General features: G+C 36.7%; 4 protein-coding genes across 4 annotated transcripts; 1 reads left to right on the forward strand and 3 right to left on the reverse strand.

Moving 5' to 3' along the window:
• Positions 1–1,679: 1,679 nt before the first annotated feature.
• Positions 1,680–2,967, forward strand: LOC119073929 (proteasome subunit alpha type-5). The gene is made up of 4 exons (XM_037179799.1): positions 1,680–1,803; positions 2,013–2,281; positions 2,341–2,629; positions 2,706–2,967. The coding sequence occupies exons 2-4, from the start codon at positions 2,025–2,027 to the stop codon at positions 2,886–2,888; spliced, it is 729 nt and encodes a 242-aa protein (XP_037035694.1). The 5' UTR covers positions 1,680–1,803; positions 2,013–2,024; the 3' UTR covers positions 2,889–2,967.
• A 4,658-nt stretch (positions 2,968–7,625) lies between these two features.
• LOC119073931 (ras-related GTP-binding protein C) lies at positions 7,626–9,481 on the reverse strand. Its single transcript, XM_037179800.1, has 5 exons — positions 9,327–9,481; positions 8,568–9,251; positions 8,252–8,394; positions 8,049–8,182; positions 7,626–7,966 (listed from the first exon to the last, which is right to left on the reverse strand). Exons 1-5 carry the CDS (start codon positions 9,327–9,329, stop codon positions 7,788–7,790), a joined length of 1,143 nt encoding a protein of 380 aa, XP_037035695.1. The 5' UTR covers positions 9,330–9,481; the 3' UTR covers positions 7,626–7,787.
• Positions 9,482–12,004: 2,523 nt separating this feature from the next.
• On the reverse strand, positions 12,005–15,539 carry LOC119073933 (sodium channel protein Nach-like). Its single transcript, XM_037179802.1, has 8 exons — positions 15,390–15,539; positions 15,134–15,346; positions 14,793–14,949; positions 14,483–14,707; positions 14,117–14,393; positions 13,788–13,918; positions 13,628–13,727; positions 12,005–12,151 (listed from the first exon to the last, which is right to left on the reverse strand). Exons 2-8 carry the CDS (start codon positions 15,154–15,156, stop codon positions 12,018–12,020), a joined length of 1,047 nt encoding a protein of 348 aa, XP_037035697.1. The 5' UTR covers positions 15,157–15,346; positions 15,390–15,539; the 3' UTR covers positions 12,005–12,017.
• A 940-nt stretch (positions 15,540–16,479) lies between these two features.
• On the reverse strand, positions 16,480–17,055 carry LOC119073935 (peritrophin-1-like). The gene is made up of 3 exons (XM_037179806.1): positions 16,935–17,055; positions 16,662–16,864; positions 16,480–16,595 (listed from the first exon to the last, which is right to left on the reverse strand). The coding sequence occupies exons 1-3, from the start codon at positions 16,939–16,941 to the stop codon at positions 16,551–16,553; spliced, it is 255 nt and encodes an 84-aa protein (XP_037035701.1). The 5' UTR covers positions 16,942–17,055; the 3' UTR covers positions 16,480–16,550.
• Between the last annotated feature and the right edge of the window lie 1,723 nt (positions 17,056–18,778).

Raw genomic sequence — 18,778 nt, forward strand, 5'->3', positions numbered from 1 at the left:
GTACGAAGTACAAAGGGGCTTATAGGATTACGATGCCGTGTGTAATTGATGGAATTCGAAGCAGACGGTAAGGGCAAAGTGTTTGCCTATGTTCATAGATGACGAATCTACAATAAAAATTTTGTCTGTCCGTCTGTCCGTCTGTCACGTCGATATCTTGAGTAAATCAAATCCGATTTCAAAAATTTTTTTTCCCTGAAAGATAGTCGAAATAGTGAGGCTAAGTTCGAAGATGGGCATATTCGGGTCGGCCCTTCGTGAGTTAGGGCCACCTAAGTGATTTAAGGTCTTTTGGTGATATTTATGGCAAAATAAACGATGGAAATGTAAAATGACACGGCAAATGATAGGTATTGTCAATACCAATCCAGGAAATTTTTTTTTAAAAATCGGGTGAGTCGACCGTGAGTTAGGGCCTTAGAAGTGAAATGCTACTAGGGCCCTATGTGTATTTTACATAGAACTCGAGTAAATTTCATTCGTTTTTCGTAATTTTTGTGTCATTTGGAAGGTTACAAAAGCCTAATAGAATGTTGTTGAAAAAAAAAAATAAATTTGGGTCCTCGGACTAAGGCCGCTACTAGGGCCCTTTGCGTATTTTACATACAACTCGAGTAAATTTCATCCGTTTTTCGTAATTTTTGTGTCATTTGAAAGATAATCGAACACCGAATAGAATGTTGTTGAAAAAAAAAAAATTAAATTTGGGTCCTCAGACTGAGGCCGATACTAGGGCCCTATGTGTATTTTACATATAACTCGAGCAAATTTCATCCGTTTTTCGTAATTTTTGTTACATTTGGGAGGTAATCAAAGGCCGAATAGAATGTAGTTGAAAAAAATTTTTAATTTGGGTCCTCGGACTGAAGAAAAATAAAATTTTAGGGCGATTTGAAATTTTTGTTTCGTTTGAAAGGAACGTCGTACGGGGCTTCGTAATTGCGCTATGCGCAATTTCTAAGATGTACACATTACATAATAATTTTACTTTAACTACATTAACCGGCGCAATAGGCTTACGGTCAAAGTAGGGTGACAGACGCACTAGGGTCACGTACGCAATAGATATACGGGTTTGTACGGGGCTCAGTCGCAGCAAACGCTCCGACTGTTCTGATGGCTCGTTTTCATAGTACTTCATTCTCTGCAGCTTATTTTCATGTGAACCAACTTCACATATGTCATTACAGAACAATATGTCACCATATGAAGGTGGTTCATATGAAAATAAGCGCGGTGATAGCAGTAATTTTATGACAGAATGTATTAAAATATGGAAAAACGCTATTACATTTCTTCCTTGTTTCAAAACATCATTCTCCTATGGCTCTCGTTCGTTTTTAAAGTGTCAAAAATCGTTTGGAACAGACTTATAACACCACTGAGTTGATCGCAGTGACAGAAAAGTTTTCTAGCTGTTCCTTTGCTCGGAAGACTCTTCCGGGAAGAGTATCTGCTGTTCGTTAGCAACCGTTTTGAATGTGATACGGTTGATGTAAATAGGTCTGTTCCAAGGTTATTTGAGTTGTCAAAATGTCATCCAGACCCAAAAAAGCGTTGAAGATGTGACATGCAGTTGAGTTTCGGCATTTTCATGAGCGTTTTGAGATAGACTTGATACATACTATTATATCGAGTCGATAGACTATTCGTCGCCGTGTGCGAAAGTACTAGAATGTCAAAGTGACAGAAACGTAAAAGCGCATCAAGTGAACGTACTTACCGTTGTGTCATTTTGATGAGAAACAAATTTACGGTCTACAGCAAATAGCACCTAGTGTTTTGTTAATAAAATAATCGAAAGTAAGTGAAATTCATTGAATTTGTCGGTTGTTACTATCTTTTCAAAAGGCTATTCGTTCAACCAACTGAAAATGGATTGTGAAAATTGCATTTTCAGAAGAAGTTGCATAGTCATTCAAAACATAACCTAGAAAAACAATTCTTACTAGAGCCGACCGTTGTTTTATGGAACACAACAAAATTGAACTCAAATTTCCCCTTTCACACAGCTTCAAGCCAGTATGTTTTTGACGCGTTCTGAATACGATCGAGGTGTCAATACCTTTTCGCCGGAAGGAAGACTGTTCCAGGTTGAATATGCCATCGAAGCAATCAAATTGGGCTCGACTGCTATCGGAATTCGTACTCCGGAAGGTGTAGTCATGGCCGTCGAGAAACGTATCACGTCGCCACTGATGGAACCGGCAACAGTCGAGAAAATCGTTGAAGTAGATAAACATATCGGATGTGCAACATCTGGTTTAATGGCTGATGCTCGGTAAGCTGTTTTGTTGAAAGCGTCCGAAATGTTGTTTGTGCTGATGTATCCGTTTCCAGTACTTTAATTGATCGAGCCCGCGTTGAATGCCAAAGTCATTGGTTTGTCTACAACGAAAAGATGACCGTCGAATCATGTGCTCAAGCTGTTTCCAGTTTAGCTATCCAATTCGGCGACAGTGCCGATGGTGGATCAGCAATGAGTCGTCCATTCGGTGTTGCTATTTTATTTGCTGGAATCGATTCCGGTGATCCTCAATTGTGGCATATGGACCCGTCTGGTACGTACATTCAATATGATGCCAAGGCTATCGGATCTGGCAGCGAAGGTGCCCAACAGAATTTGCAAGTAATGTCGACGATGATGAATCAGAGTCTCGCAGTTTCGTTTTAAGTTTTTCTTCTTTTTTTCTTCATTTAATTAGGAAAGCTTCACGCCGAACATGACCATACAAGAAGCGGTTAATTTATCGTTGCGAACACTGAAGGAAGTCATGGAGGAAAAGCTAAACTCTACGAATGTCGAGGTTATGATAATGACACCCGAGCGGCTGTTCCAAATGTATACAAAAGAAGAGGTGCAGAAAATTATCGAAGACTTACAGTGAACGAGAAAATATTTTTCTATTGTGAGATTGAGCGGAAGCGAAGGTCATTTCTCATTATTAAACTTGTGGTAAAAATTTGGTCGATTGTGTTTGCTCAAGACGGAAAGTTGCGGAAGAATTTTGTTGAAATGTTGCCGAGGAAGTGGGATGCGTCCACAGTCCACATTGACATGATCTTACGGAGTATTGGGTGTACCGCATTTGTACTTGTAATATTTTGAGTTTGCTTTTCATGGGTTAAATTTATTGGTACACATCACAGCTTAGAACAATTGAAGCTAGCGTGCGAAGTGAGTGTTTATTTTTGGGAATTTTATTTCTGATAATTCCGACAAAAAAACTCTGAAAATATTCTTAGGAATTTTTCGGAATTTTCAGAGTTAAAATTCTTAAAAGTAAGTCTGAATACAGACTGAGGTTTTCCTTATTAACTCAGATCTATAATCTGCGATTTAAATCCGAAGAGTTCAAGTCAAGTGAATTCCAAACAATTGATAACATATGTAGAGATTCATAGTAGAGAGTGACCGGTCATGATATTGTAAATGTTTTTGGAAATTCATACTTTTGTAGAGTTTTGGATTTGAAGGACACCATGGTTGATAAAGGAATAAGTCTCAGAGTCTTGTGAATAGTTTTAGGAAGATGGAACTTCGGACCTAAAACTTTGTTAGGGGATGTATACGACTCATTTAACTAGAACGTCTCAGCAATAACGATCCAATGTCACCTTAGTTGTAGGTGCGATTGCGACAAAAATTTTCATTTATTTAAATTTACCGAATTTCCATACGCCGCAAATCAAAACAGAAGTAAATAATTCAAAAAATTGGTACACTTATGTGTACTGAAAGGACTGAAAGTCATGGGTCTTATGGATGATAAACACCCTAAAATGTTTGTCACACAATGTTTACTACTATGATTGAAAATGCATGAATGTATGACCAAAAACGTTAAATATAGAAAAGGTTTGTCACACTTTGATGATTCCTTGATAACATGATAACTTGACTAATTCTCAACGGATTTCCAAAAACTTTTTTTTAATCGACGGGGAATTGAATTCCTGAGGTTAAGTTCGAAGATGGGCTATGACGGTCGGGTGATCTTAGAGATATTCCCAAAAGAATGTTTGTCTTGTCGGTTGATTCCACGATAACTCGAGTAGTGTTCGATGGATTTCCAAAAACTTTTTATTAATCGACAGCGAATTAAATTGGTGAGGTTAAGTTCGAAGATGGGTCGTAACGGACGGGTGATCTTAGAGATATTCACAAAAGAATTTTTGTCTTGTTTCTTTATAACACGATAACTGAAGTAATTCTCAACGGAATTCCAAAAACTTTGTTTTAATCGACGGGGAATTGAATTCCTGAGGTTAAGTTCGAAGATGGACTATAACAGACGGGTGATCTTAGAGATATTCTCAAAAGAATTTTTGTCTTGTCGCTTGATTCCACGATAACTCGAGTAGTTTTCGATGGATTTCCAAAATGTTTTTTTTTAATCGACAGCGAATTAAATTGCTGAGGTTAATTTCGAAGATAGGTCATAACGGACGGGTGATCTTAGAGATATTCACAAAAGAATTTTTGTCTCGTTCCTAGATAACACGATAACTTCACGTAATCCTCAACGGATTTCAAAAACTTATTTTATTAGACGGGGAATTCCATTCCCGAGGATAAGTTCAAAGATGGGCTATAACATAACGGTCGGGGGATCTGAGAGATATTCCCAAAAGAATTTTTGTATCGTCCCGTGATATTATCGTGTTTAAGTTGAGTAATTCTTAATGGTTTTCCACAAAAGAAAATTATAAATACTAAAAAAGAAATTTTTGGGTTAAGTTCGTTAATACTGGAATAATATTCTAGGATTTATTCCAAAAATTTTTTTGTGTAATATCTTGGTATCGATGATAAAAAAAAATTAAAGTTTGGACGAGTGTGAACTTTGCGGCCAGAGCGAAGCGAGGGCCGTAATCACACGAGTTCCATTTTTATTTAAGAGGTACGCGAGAAATTCGCCCCTTTCCAGGGTCTGTTAGCAGACAATAAAACTTAAGAGGCATCGGTGGTTAGCTAAAATTGTAGTATTAATCAATATAATGGAAAAACTCGCACACGTTCGGCTGGGAGTCTCTCACAGAGAGACAGTTGGAAAAATTGTCATCAATAGTAATAAATTAACATATAAGTTACCATACCATACCAATAAAAGGTGTCAAAACATGGTCTCATTCTTCCATGTTTTTATAAAAAAAACTTTACCAACTCTGAAAAAAGTGAGCAGTGTAACGAAATTTTCATAAACTGCTTAGTTTTCTCATGGCTGGTCAAACTGCTACAACCAATACCCTCTCTAGCAAACAAACTACTTTTATTAAGGTGGTAAAAGAATCAAGTAGCCTTTACATGTAAATTACAGCGTAGTTAGTCAAAATGTAGAATAGTGTTTGTAAAATACAAAGAAATAAGGTGTGAATTTGACACAGAGAATTGAGAGTTTGGTTGCTAGAGAGAGTATTGCTACAACCTAATCTGTTTTATGTTGAAAGCTAACAATTCGTGGTCGTTATTGCAGTCGTACATACTTGAAAAATGATTCTGGCGGAAAGATATCATCAAAAGACAGTATTTAAAAATCACTCAAATGTATACTTTTCAGCAAAGCATCGATACCTCTTAAGTACTGAAAATACGTATGAGCCATTTTGAAGTACATGATATGAACGAAGTTTTTTATGTGGATTGAGAATCTGTGGTATTTAAGTAAAGGGAATAAGAATCTCTAAGCTAAACTTTGCTACTGGACGCATACCCTTGTACTTTTATATAACTTTTAGAGTGATTTTTTTGCTCGGATTACAAAAATCTTCTTGAGAAAATTAGTCAGTCAGTCAAGGGATCTGACCCATCCAAAAGATGGGGCCTAATAAGGTAGTAATCGTTTATCTTGCCTTGACTCAGCTACTTCGTCTTCGGCCTTAAACAAAAAATTAAAAAAGAATCGAAATATTCGGGCATCTATCACTTCTTTTGCCAAACCACACAGGCACTCAGCCCCACTTTCTTTCGCCAAGTCGTAAAAAATACCCGTTTCATTCTGTAGCAGAACATGGGGCTCATCGAATTCCGGCAATTAAATCCATTCTATTAGTTCCCGACACATAGGACAATAGATCATAGTGCAGACTTACAGCTGTGACACCAGCGTCCAAAACTAGTACACCATCGCATTTGATGATTGTGTCCAGGCGATGAGCAATCGTTATGAAAGTTGAATCGCTAACGTTCTTGCTGATAGCCGTCTGTGTGTTTTAATTTTACATCAGTACGTTCAGCATTTGTCCAAAGAAAAATTACGATTATGCCACTTGAGTAAAGTGACTTGATTCATTTCTGCGATTTCTAAATGAAGATCTCTTTTCGTACCACTTTTTCAATCAAGACTGTCGAAAGGGTTCAGTGATAACAGATTGATAACTTGAATCACATAAACATGTCACATACGGTTATTCATCTTTTATCGATAACGACGACAAAAATAATGACACGCTCTGTGTAATATGGTCCCTTATATAGTAAAGTGAATGTTAAAACAATCGAAATACAAGATTTGAAATCAACAGATAAAGTACTTTGATCGATGGAAGTAATAGACCCGATAATTAGTTTGTTCCAAATAACTGTAAACCCGAACTTTGACAACACTAACGGCAACGATTTCATACACAGCAACATAACCTACATGATTTTACATGCAAATGTTGATAAGGTTATGTCTCTGTGGATGAAATTTGACAATTCGTATGGCCTTGGGACAAACCTATCATTCTTGTCATATGCTTGCCGTCTGTAACAGGTTAAATTTTCAACATTAAAAATTGTCACAAATGAAGGTTTGGAATTGTTAAGAGCTCGGTAGGCCCTATACAGAAACAAAAATTAGCGGATCGCTCGAGAAATTTTCCTAAAAATTGAGCGAATTTCTGACCCCGAATCACGGTAAAAGGACCCTTGTCGGAAGTGTTCCACCTTGTAAAATTGTCTAACTCTATTCTTAGTATGTTGATGCAGAATTCTGGATGTTGGGAGATAGAGAAGTTCATTATCAGATTTAATAGCCCACAAAAACGATACACAGACAGAACAAAGCGAAACTTTAATATTTTTGCATTACAAAACTCAACAATGAGTTGAATTGTTCCCGAAATCACACAATTTACATTTCTCTATCACGAATCGTTGACCCCACCTGCGTAGATAATTTGCATCTATCTCAACAGTAAATCCTCTGGAATATCTGATCCATCAATATCGATCATCGGATTTGCATCTGCATAGTACTGTGGAGAATCAGTGGCACCCACATCCGGAATGACCATTGGTTGGTCAGTAAATGTGCTACGAAAGGAATTTTGTCGGAATTATAAGTTTATTTGAAAATATGGCCTTACAACGATGCAACACATACAATTCATCTTGAGGCCAACTGTTGATCACACAAACGAATAAGATGAGAACGATTGTGCAGCAAATTTTCACCGAAAAATTGAACATTTTGTTGCAGAGACACTTTGATGAGGTAACGTTACTGTCGTATCTAATGTTGAAATAAAACCCATTCCGATGATTATCATGGGCTTTTATAGGATCGTAGCTCGTTGTTGGTAATTTGCTAAAGAAAAAATTTGCTCCAATTTTTTCGGGTCAATTAATAGACGAATAATTTCGCTTTTAAAAAATATATTATATTTCCACTTCATTCATGTAGTAACAATGACACATTTAATATGTTCCTTCCGATTAAAAAAAAAAATTATTTAAAATCAACAGTGAGGTGTGTGTTATATAAAAGTAGTAATAGTTAAGGTAGACTGAATGTATTTATTCAAGCTAAAATGGAATTTTCACTTTGCACCACTGAACCGCCATTTAAATTCGAATTGAAATCATCATCATCTTCGTCATCGGACGATCCATCGCGACTAGATTTTTGATTTTTTGTTCTCAGTTCAAATACCTGGCTGATTGCTTCTCGAAAACACAGCACATTATAGTCAATTACGCCTATAAATCATAGGAAAATACAACAAAATTAGAGCGTTCATCCAACCGGAAATAAAACTTTTTTTCTGGGCTGAAAACTTACTTTGTCGACTGAAATTATCTTCACGAAGTATGCACACGAGCGCCAGAAATTTGTTCACCTCACGCAAATAGAGAATTGTACTGTTATTCAGTTTAATTACACTAGCACTCTGGCTGTCGACAGCTCCATCGGATCTATAATCGAATAGTTGTTAGATTAGTACGTGCGATTGGTGATGCAAAAAGCAGAGTTCAATGTTGTACCCGTATATAGACGACAAATCGATAACCACGTCGATCATATCACAACAAAGTTCGTAGCTCTGCATATCAACCGGCGAACAATCGGTGGCAATATAAATCTTTGATACCACGTCGAATAGGAAGGCTTTCTCAATGCCCGAATTCTAAAAATTGATTGAAGTCATTAGTGCGATGGGATTGGGAAGTGGGTGGGAAACGGAAACTTCTTAAGATTAAAAATATCGTCAAAGAAGACTCAGCGCATCAGTTCGATTAAAACATATCCTGAGCCAATCATATTCAAGGCTGAATTTGTACTCGATGCTAAATTACTTACCGAAACTAAAATGTTCAACAGATTCTCTAGTGTCGGCAACTGTGGAATCAATTTCTGCACCACCTTGGAAAACGCTTCGAATATCGAATGATCATAAATGGAAGTCAGATGGAAATTCAATAAAATCTGATCCAATCCAGCATCTGCCAGATCATCGGTGGCCCTCTGATGGATGTCACGTTGAGTTTCCATTTTCAAATCGTCACTGATACCGTCCACCTTGTGAATGAACACCTCGAACTTGATTCGGGAATTCACTTTGTACGCCTTGGTGACGGTTTGATTGAGTTTGGTCAGCGCTTCGATGTAATCGTCTCGGGCATCAATGACGAATACCAACGCACCACACCCACCGAAAATCATGTCCGAGTCGAATGATGCGTCGAAGAAATCAATTTGGCCCGGAAAGTCCCAGATTTGGAATTGTACGAAACTGCTGTTGTTGATGTCGTCTTTGACAATTTTGTTGGTCGATTCGAGGAAGAGTGTCTCGTTGGGTGACATTTTATGAAACACCACCTTTTGTATGGAACTTTTACCGGATCTGCGGAGACCCATCAATAATATTCTCGGTTTTTGGTCGCTGCTACTTTGCTCCTCATGTTCGAAATTGCCATAGCCAAAATCTTTGGGAAACGAACCCACATTATAGCTCATTTGCTCATCTCCGTCCGGATAGCTAGTCTGTGTTGGATGTTTACAAAATTTCGATTTTGATTATCTTTTCTCAACGGAATATCATTTTACAAGCAACGTTACCATTTCGTCCGACTTAAATTGTGAATTTAGGGATGCAAATTAGATCAGGATCACAATTTGAAGGTTGTTGTTATTTTCCCTTTTCTTTTGTACGACTTCGATGATATTACACTTAGCAGTCAGAAATGTCAATGGGGAGCTCCATATGTTTTTGATTTACATGACATAAGGTGTTTATCGCCATCTTCCAATAGAACGTAGTACGAAGTAACGGGTTCATCTATTAACTCTCAGAGGTCTCTTCACTTCAGTGCAATCGAGATATATACAGTAGCGAATAGCTTAGATGGTTATTCGGCAGTAAGTTAGATCAAAACCAATGGTCAAATGGTATACCTAGACGTAAAACACCTACTGACTTTGTGGAAATATCAATGATAGAAGAGGACATTTACCACGAAATTATTATTGGTGGACATGTAGTACTAGCGTGTTGTAATTTTTCATTTCTGCATTCCATCATTTACACTTCTATGTTCTCTAATGGTTCGTTGTTAAATCTGCGACGCTGAAAAAATGCCAGTAATTTCGATGTCATCTAATATCGATAACGACTGCGGGATTTAACGACAATCCCTTACTAGTGCTGTCTTTTATATATCCAAAAAAATGTTCGAAACAAATGAAGTAAAAGATTTGAAATCAATCTTTTGAAAATACCGAAGTTATAGATCCAATGGATCCATCCGATAGTAAAACTGCTGACATGCATGCCATCTGTGAAAGATCAAATGTTCGTAAAATGTTGCGAAGCTAAGTCTCGGTGTGGCTAGATATTCGACCTTTTTTGTTGCTTTGTCGAGGTACAAGGTATGTATGCATACTTATGCTGTTGAAAAGTAGGTTATATTGGATGCTGTTACATGAGGTAACAATTTGAGGTGATGAAATAGTATGTTGTGTTACAAGTATTGTAATGTTGATTTTTTCAGCACTAGCGGAGCGAGTAAGGAAAATTGGGTCGTGTGCTGCAAAAATCTCATTACAATACGTGTAACACATCATGCTTTGTGCCAACCGAGAATTGAAATAGACAGATGCCCAAAAAATCATAATTTTCATGGTAAACAATCACTCTTCAAATTTGATCGATCACATTGCTTTGCATTTTCTAAAACGAATGTTGTAATAACTCATACAAATTCCATAACAACACTGCTTTGAGTGTTGAAATATCACATCAAACGGGTGCTGAAATAAGTCACTTTACAACACTAAAATGAGTGCTGAAAAGAGTCGTATTTCAATTCTCGGTGGCACAAACAAACTCACAAGTGTGTTTTTGAGCAATGAGCTTCGGCATTTTTTTTTTTCAACAATAGTTTCGATGTCCGAGCCGTCTGTTCATAATGAACAGATTGCTCATCTGAAGTAAGGTGAAGACATTTAACCTATTCCAGACGGCAAGCATATGACGAGTATTATCACCGGGTCTATTACTTCCTACGATCAATAGTATATTACTTCCGAGGTTCCAAGGTGTGTATTTGATAAGTGGGGTGTTACAGCCCGACCCGAAGGGGAGGGATGTATTCCCCACTTGTCAAATAACAACTTGGAACCTCGTAAGTACAATGCTTAACGTGATTAGGCAATGTAAATGAAAATGAAACATGCCGTAACACGTAAAAGTATTTGGTCAGCATTTTAGCTTTTCTGTGAAAGCTTTCAGTATGGACTGTAGTATTATTCCACCCTCGTTCGAACATTTTTACATTGACGAGTGAGAAGGGTGATTATTATACGCAACACTAAAACAACAGAGTACATGAGCATTTTCGTTCTCGTTGTCGCTAACTCATGACTAGCCGGAACTAAAAAGGGTAAAGGGACTCAGATGTATCAAGTTATCAAGAGATTTGAATCCAGTTTAGATAAGAATTGTAAAGTATCAGGCTACAGGGTATAAGGATATAATTTGACTTTGAAGTTCAACGTCTTTACTACATACAATCAAGCTGTATTTTTCGCCTCAAATGCAAACATAATATGTGATACTGAAAAGGCATTCTTGTGGTAATCGTATTGAAACGAGGTGTCATATTTGCGTATATGTATCCTTTCCCCGACGCTAATTGTATACCATACAGAAAACCAGTCGCTAAATTAGCATCATTTTCAATATTGTCTTACTATAGAGCAGGAAATTGTGTGGGTTTCGTTATTGTTCCATGTAATATCAGTTTCTTCGAGCTGTACACTTGTGAAAGGGAAGTAATTATAAACTGTCTCTTGCGTATAAATGTAATCTACATTATGGTGAACAATAGCGATGCGAATGAAAACCAGAAACGGGCGGTCAAATTATATTTGTTTTGATGTGTGGAAAGTGCTGAGTCTAAATTCAAAATTATTATTATGTCTGATGTCACACATATTAGGCTTTTTATTCATCGGAGACGTAATATTATGTCAAATTGATTGAGTGAGAGAGTTTTATTAGTTTTGACTTCAGTTAAAATAGTAAGTTTGGTTTATGGGATAACAAATGTTTCTTTATGATATTAAGTTACATGTTTGTGAACTCGACGATGATAGTCTTGGAATATGATCCCACGGAATAAAATAGTTTAGATTATACAGTCCGCGGCGATAGTTGCTGATTAAAAGATCAATTTTTTTGCCTTTTCTTCTGTGAAGTAAATTTAATGCAAGAGCTTGGATACAATTTTCCTTTTGATTTATTTAAAATTATCGTTCACTACACCTTCCATGCGTACATTTTCTGACTAAGTTCCAAAACCATTCACAGATATAGAATACGATTTCCACAGAACTCAAGAAACTGCAGCCTAAGAAAAATGCAGCTCCACCACCGAATGATACTGAAATAAATTTTCATACCTTACACCAACCATTTTTGACAACAAAACAAAAACGTATTGAGACCCCGCCTTAATTGGCTGTCCCATCTGGAACGTTTTTACCCAGGCGAATAAATTAGTAGAAATATATTTAAATGCTTATAAGACTCGGATCAGGCTACCCTGCCGTTAGCTCACGGTGGATTAGGTATTCGGAAAGTTGAGGAATTGGCGCTTCCTGCGTATCTGTCGTCTGTATATTCGACGTCCAGTCTGTCTGATGAGATTTTGAGTAGGTTTAATATTAAGGTGGTCGATGATAGTATTTTGGGATTAGTAAGTTCGATTCCTAGTGAATTTGTTCCAGGTAGTGATGATGAGAGGAAGGTACAGAGGAATTAGGACTCTCCGTTGGTCAATAGCAAGTTTAGTGGGATGTTTGAATCTGGTGAATCTGTTGATCGTGCGAGACTGCTTGCGTCATCTACTAAAGAATCTTCAAAGTGGCTGCAAGTTGTCCCGTCGAGTCAGCTAGGTTTGTTATTAGATAACAATGCTGCGAGAATTGCTGTTGGTCTGCGTTTAGGATCCCAATTATGCGAGAAGTATAGGTGTGTCTGTGGTGAGTTAGTTAAAAAGGACGGTTTGCATGGCTTATCATGCAAGCTTAAGACAGGGATAACGCCGCGACATGATTCTGTAAACAGAGAGTTTTCTCATGCTTTTTCTGCTGCAGATTTTCCAACTTTGTTACAGCCACCAGAAATTTCTAGAGATGACAATAAAAGACCTGATGGAATGACTCTACTTCCGTGGAGTCATGGTAAATCTCTTTTATGGGATGTGACAGTTCGTGATACGTTGGCTCTTTCATACATTGGTGAAACTTCTAAAAAAGCACGCTCAGTTGCAGAGAAAGCGGAGAGATTAAAGCATAATCATTATAGAAAACTTAAAGAAAATTATTTATTCACCCCGCTTGCTTTTGAATCTTTAGGTTGCATGGGCGCAGAAACAAAGAAATTTGTCACGAAATTAGGATCTTTGATGAAAAAAGCATCAGGGGAAAAGCGTTCAACAGATTACTTATTGCAAAAAATGTCAATTGCTATTCAAAGAGGAAACGCAGCATGTATTCTTGGAACGTTCGGAAGGAATAGAGTGGACGATTTTTATTTATTGTAATTTCTGTTTTTTGAAAAGATTGATTTTTTACTGGCTGTGCAATTTGAGCAGTCTTTTTTTCGCTTATCTTAAAATAAAAAAAAAGACTCGGAATCGGTTGAGTTTCAGGTCGTCCTGAGAATATTTGAATCTGAACTGACCTGAAATCTGAAAATCAGTTCAGGTAAATCAGGTCAGATTCCAGATATACATGAAAGAATCCCAAATATACTTGACATCTGACCTGATTTATCTGAACATTTACTGATTTTCAGTTTTAATTCTTATCAGATTCAAATAAAGTGCCTTAATATGCAGAGTTCGCATTCTCACCTATTAGACCATAAATACTGAAAATGATTTGTCTCTTAATCCGAACTTTCGGAAAAATGACGTTGACTTCCACAAGCCTCGAATAAGCAGTAGAGTAATACTGAAAAGAATATGAAATATTTGTCGCTATTGGACTTAGTCTAATGTCAGTAATGCTTACAACTTTCTCCGACGACAGTCTAACAAATTTCAAACTATCACAAAGTGGATAACATTTGCATCCTCTACTATACCAGTCCGATTTCGACAAACAATACAATCCTGCAGCGTTGCATATTGGTTCTGTTGCATCTAAAACGAAAATTCAATTTTGTACACTACCGTCTGCCGAACCAGAGTACATTTTATCGGGCCCACGGTGTTAAGGAATCTCGCGCCGCGTCATTCACAATAATCCACAAAGTGACATCTTCCTTATACAAAATGTGTCAAAATGATAATTATTGTGAATGACGCGGCGCGAGATTCCTAGCAACCGGCCCCACTTACTCAGATTATAAAAGAAGGGAATACAACCACATGAAAATAGTGCGGCACGTATTCGACAATTCATTTTACACAAATTTATCGTATAAATTGGAAAAAAGTCCAAAGCCCTTTCGTCAAAATACAAACATTTTCTGCGTTTAACCGATAAGCCACGCGACGCGTCTGTTGATAGTATTTCATTCATCTCAATATCAGTGTGAAATATATCCGTAGATTCTACGAGACTCTCACGTATACTGTCGGATCCGCTTATGATTTCCTTTTTATTATGAATGTACTTAGTGCACAAGATTGGATGACACAATTGGGGAAATGTTTGGAAAATATTCGATCAATCGATGATGATAAATTACGACGAATACCTACGATTGTAACATTTTCTGTGTCCGAGAAATGTGGTGTGATGATGATTCGAAAAATGTCTATAGCAGTGTAAACGGTATTGTCTGGTACTTGAACAGGTTCGTGAGACATATTTCCTCTATATGGTTTTTGAACATACGCTAATTCCGTCGTCGAATGACAGACTCCCATATCCGTAATTACGTTAGTATATTCAGGAGATGGCGGTATATGTAGTTCTTTTCTCATCTTTAGTATGGTGTGGAGGACCAGAACCACATCAGGCCACATATATTAATATTTTTCTTCAAAAGAAATTGATTAAAACTTTTACATCGTACGCCACTTGTAGAAAATCGACATGATCAAACGTAGTGTCGTTAGCAAACTTTTCGAATATATCCAAGTTATAGTACTTTGCACTGGATATGGCCAAAATGAATTGGTGATAATATTCGAAATTTGAGTGATTACGGGTTATGTTCCAAGTGCTACAGAAATTTTTTATTTTTGTAAATCAGAACTTCATTTTAAATTAATTTTAAATGAGTAAAGCTCATTGTAGGCTAAGGTTTGATCCCACCCATTTAATCTAAACAGTAGACATTTCAACAGTAAAATATTACAAGACACGGAGGATCCCAACACCAGCGACTCGATCTTAGCTTTTCTTACCGTTGAACGATTTTTCGAGCCATTTTTCGGTCGGTGTGATTAGAACATATCGTCACTCCAAGGGGAGATGTGAATTTCCAGGCTCGATAATTAGTGTCCAAAGTCAAAACAACTGGATTGTTATTGAAACGCGTCCATTGGTCGAAGCATATGCTCACGGTTAATTTTATGGACAGCAGAACACATAAAAACCAGAAAACTCTTGAAATTTATCTTTGCCAACATTGAAAATTGGTGATTTTATGAGCTCTTATACCTTTCGATGAATAGCATCCGTTTTCTAACGATCAACGAAAGTCCGTGGATCGATGATTCGTTTAAACAAGTGTGTAAAAGTTGTTTTACACTACCGAAAAGTGTCATTTTAGTGCGAATCTTGGATTAACTGCACAATAAAAAATCTGCCGAAATACAGTCGGCGACTTTGAAATAAGTGACGAATTTCGTTTCAGCTGATCCACTCATACAAACAAATATGTTTCTATGAGTCGTATGAGTGAATCAGCTGAAACGAAATGTGTCACTTATGTCAAAGTCACCGATTGTAGTTAGGAAATTTAAAAAATTTGAAGCGTCAAATTCGTTTTTAATGAGAAAATTAATGATCTGAGCGGTCCTCGTTCTGTACAATTATTTGATTTCACCATTGTAGAAAGACAAATAGAAATTCGTTGTAAATTCAAACGTTACGGTGAACGAAATTGATGTAATGGTCATGAAAAGAACATAAATAATTTATGCATCGAAGTAAATCACTATTTAAGATCGCAAATATTGTTCTATTAATTTACAACGAAAAAAGAAACGAATGTGGCTTTCATATACCTAACCTTATGGGCAGACTGTTTCACAATTTCGTAAAAATTAAAAGTTTTATTGCGGTTATAAATTTGATTCAGTTAAATCATTTTTTATGTAAAAAATGTGTGCTGTGTTATTAAATAAAACGAACATAGCATTTTTTACACGCATTTTAACTCAACGATATGTTTTTCGTGACCTTCATTACACTTAGTACACTGCATAGGTATGTAATTACATGATTCGAAGGTAATTGCCCGGCAATTAATTAACATTGAAAATGAAATAGTGGATGGTAGATGAGGAATTTACCGGCAGAATATTGAGTCAAACGAACACTTCGTGATATGCTTAGTGTAGTTACTAGACATATACATCTAGCTTACTGCTGAGGGCGTTTTTTAATAAACTGAACGAGCATAGGTTAATAGAATCGTCCAAACTTGACATTTACGACATATTGATGCAGAGTCTTTTACTTCATTTATGTTTTACTGATGAAAACTGTATTAGCCAAGGTTGTACAGCAAGTTATAAGAAACAACTTTAAAGTCCACAAATTTTAGTTTTAATCATCAAAAAAGTAGTTGGGAAAAATGTTTCACTTTTTTTAAGTTTATTCCTCTGTATTCCTGTTGATTAGAGATGCCCAATTGCACACCTATCAAAACGGAATTTAAAATAACTTTTCTTAAACTGAAATCGATAGACGCCTGATTTCACTTACATTGACTTCAGGATCGAACTCAAGACCTTCCACGCATTGAAATTCGGTTAGAGTTCCATTGGTGGCGCAGATGTAGAACTTGGTCAGATCACTTTCATGTGGGAAAATAAGAGCTCTTTCGGTTTCTTCTTGCTCCGGACACCATGGATGTCTCTCGTCACAGAGGACCGCCGTTATTGCGACCAAAACAAAGAGAATGGCAACTTAAATGAGGTAAGGTCAAACACTTTTAATGATCCAGTAATGTATGTGAACTAGTCGCACAAAATGTACCTTTCATTTTATTTTCGTTTGCGGGATAGTTAAGATTGTAAAAGCAAAACTGCAAATGTAACTAAATCACTCAGAAGATTCTTATTTATACGAAAAGCTTCTGACGAATTTATTTCGATAAGATAAGGAAAATGGTGTAATTGAAAATTGGATGTTTTAATGAAACCTAAAAAATCAATTAAAAATAGAAATCTTCCATATAAATGTTGTTATTCTTATGCTTTTAAATTACAACGATTACAACCGATGAGAAAGAAGAGAAAAAGTTGTACGAACAAGTAAATGTTAAAAAGACGACATTCGGCGTTATTAATGAATATTGGATGAAATCTTTTGAAACGTTTGTCCAATTTATTACAAATCAATCTGTAGATACCCCGGAAAGTAGTAAAGGAGTCGAGGAATACATCCAAATAAATTTCTAAAAATCAAAAATTTAAATTTAGATTTTTTAAAATTTTATTTGGAGGTAACTCTCGACTCCTTTACTACTTTCCAGGGTGTCTAAAGTTTCAGCGTGCGCATTATTCTGCAATGTGTTGTCGATTGATAAATAGATGAGCCTTAAAGCGGTTTTCCGACCCACGATAGACAAGACATTGTTTCTAACTTACAGTCAAAGGCAGTGAAATTTCAGCATGAATTTGCTTCAGCTGCTTTTCAGCTGATCCACGCTGTTTATACCTGTTTATACGGTTGAAGCTGTTATACGCACGCGCCTGATAATGGTAATAGTACATAACTATACCAGTGAAGGAATTTGATATCTCGTATCCAGATGAGAAAAAGAATCCGAGGGCTTTAGCCCAAGGTACTTTTACTCATCGTGATACGGGTTATCAAATTATTTCACGTGTGTTGTACAGTGTTTTACTTTATGATCGAGGGCAGATTCCCTCCCTAGTAAAGTAAAATCGTGTATAGTTTTGATTGTTTAGATCAGCTGAAAAACGCTGAAATTTCAACGTCTCTGACTGTATGCTGAAAAGTTTTTTTTTTTAGAGAATTCGACTACAGAAACTTATTCATAAAATACTATCATCTCACTACTCCAATATTGAAATTATCCATCTACCAACTTATCTCTTGAATTTCATTCTCTGACAATTAAAGCGACAAATGTGAAAATCGCACATAAATTACTCAAAGAGAAAACTGTATTGAGAATTACTACCATCTAACTACTACTATCTACTAGTGGTGTACTGAGGACCATTATACCTAACATTGTTATTGATGGGGTCACGGTTAACTATTCTGATAATGTTCGTAATCTTGGAATCACCATGGATGCTAATCTTATGTTTAGTGCTCACGCGACTGATCTCAGTGCCAAAGTGTTTTCGAGGCTGAGAAGTTTATGGCCGAATCACCACGTTCTTTCATGGCACACCAGACTCATGTTGGTCAAGTCACTCATTCTGCCCTTATTCACATACTGCGGATCAGTTTACTCGTCAAATCTGAATGCGAAATCTATACAAGTGGTTGAGAGAGCTTTTGCTGCGTGCGTACGGTTTGTGTTTGGAATTCGGAGACGTGGTAGTACGAGGGAATATGTAAATCGCATTTTGGGCTGCCCAATTATGGAATTTCTTAAGCACCGGTCAATAATCCTCGTCTTCAAACTACAACTATCTACAACTATCGAGGCGCTCCAGCTTACTAATCATTCCTCGTCACACTACTAGTCAATACAATCATTCATTCTTTGTTGATCGGAATCGGAATACAACAGGTTACCAAATGTCGTTGAACAAATAGGATCCCTACCATCTTTCAAAAGGCGTTGTCTGGAACATTTCATCAGTCGACAACGGATTATTTGAGTAATTGGAATAAAT

This window comes from Bradysia coprophila, unplaced genomic scaffold, assembly GCF_014529535.1.
Source record: "Bradysia coprophila strain Holo2 unplaced genomic scaffold, BU_Bcop_v1 contig_138, whole genome shotgun sequence".
NCBI classification, from domain to species: domain Eukaryota; kingdom Metazoa; phylum Arthropoda; class Insecta; order Diptera; family Sciaridae; genus Bradysia; species Bradysia coprophila.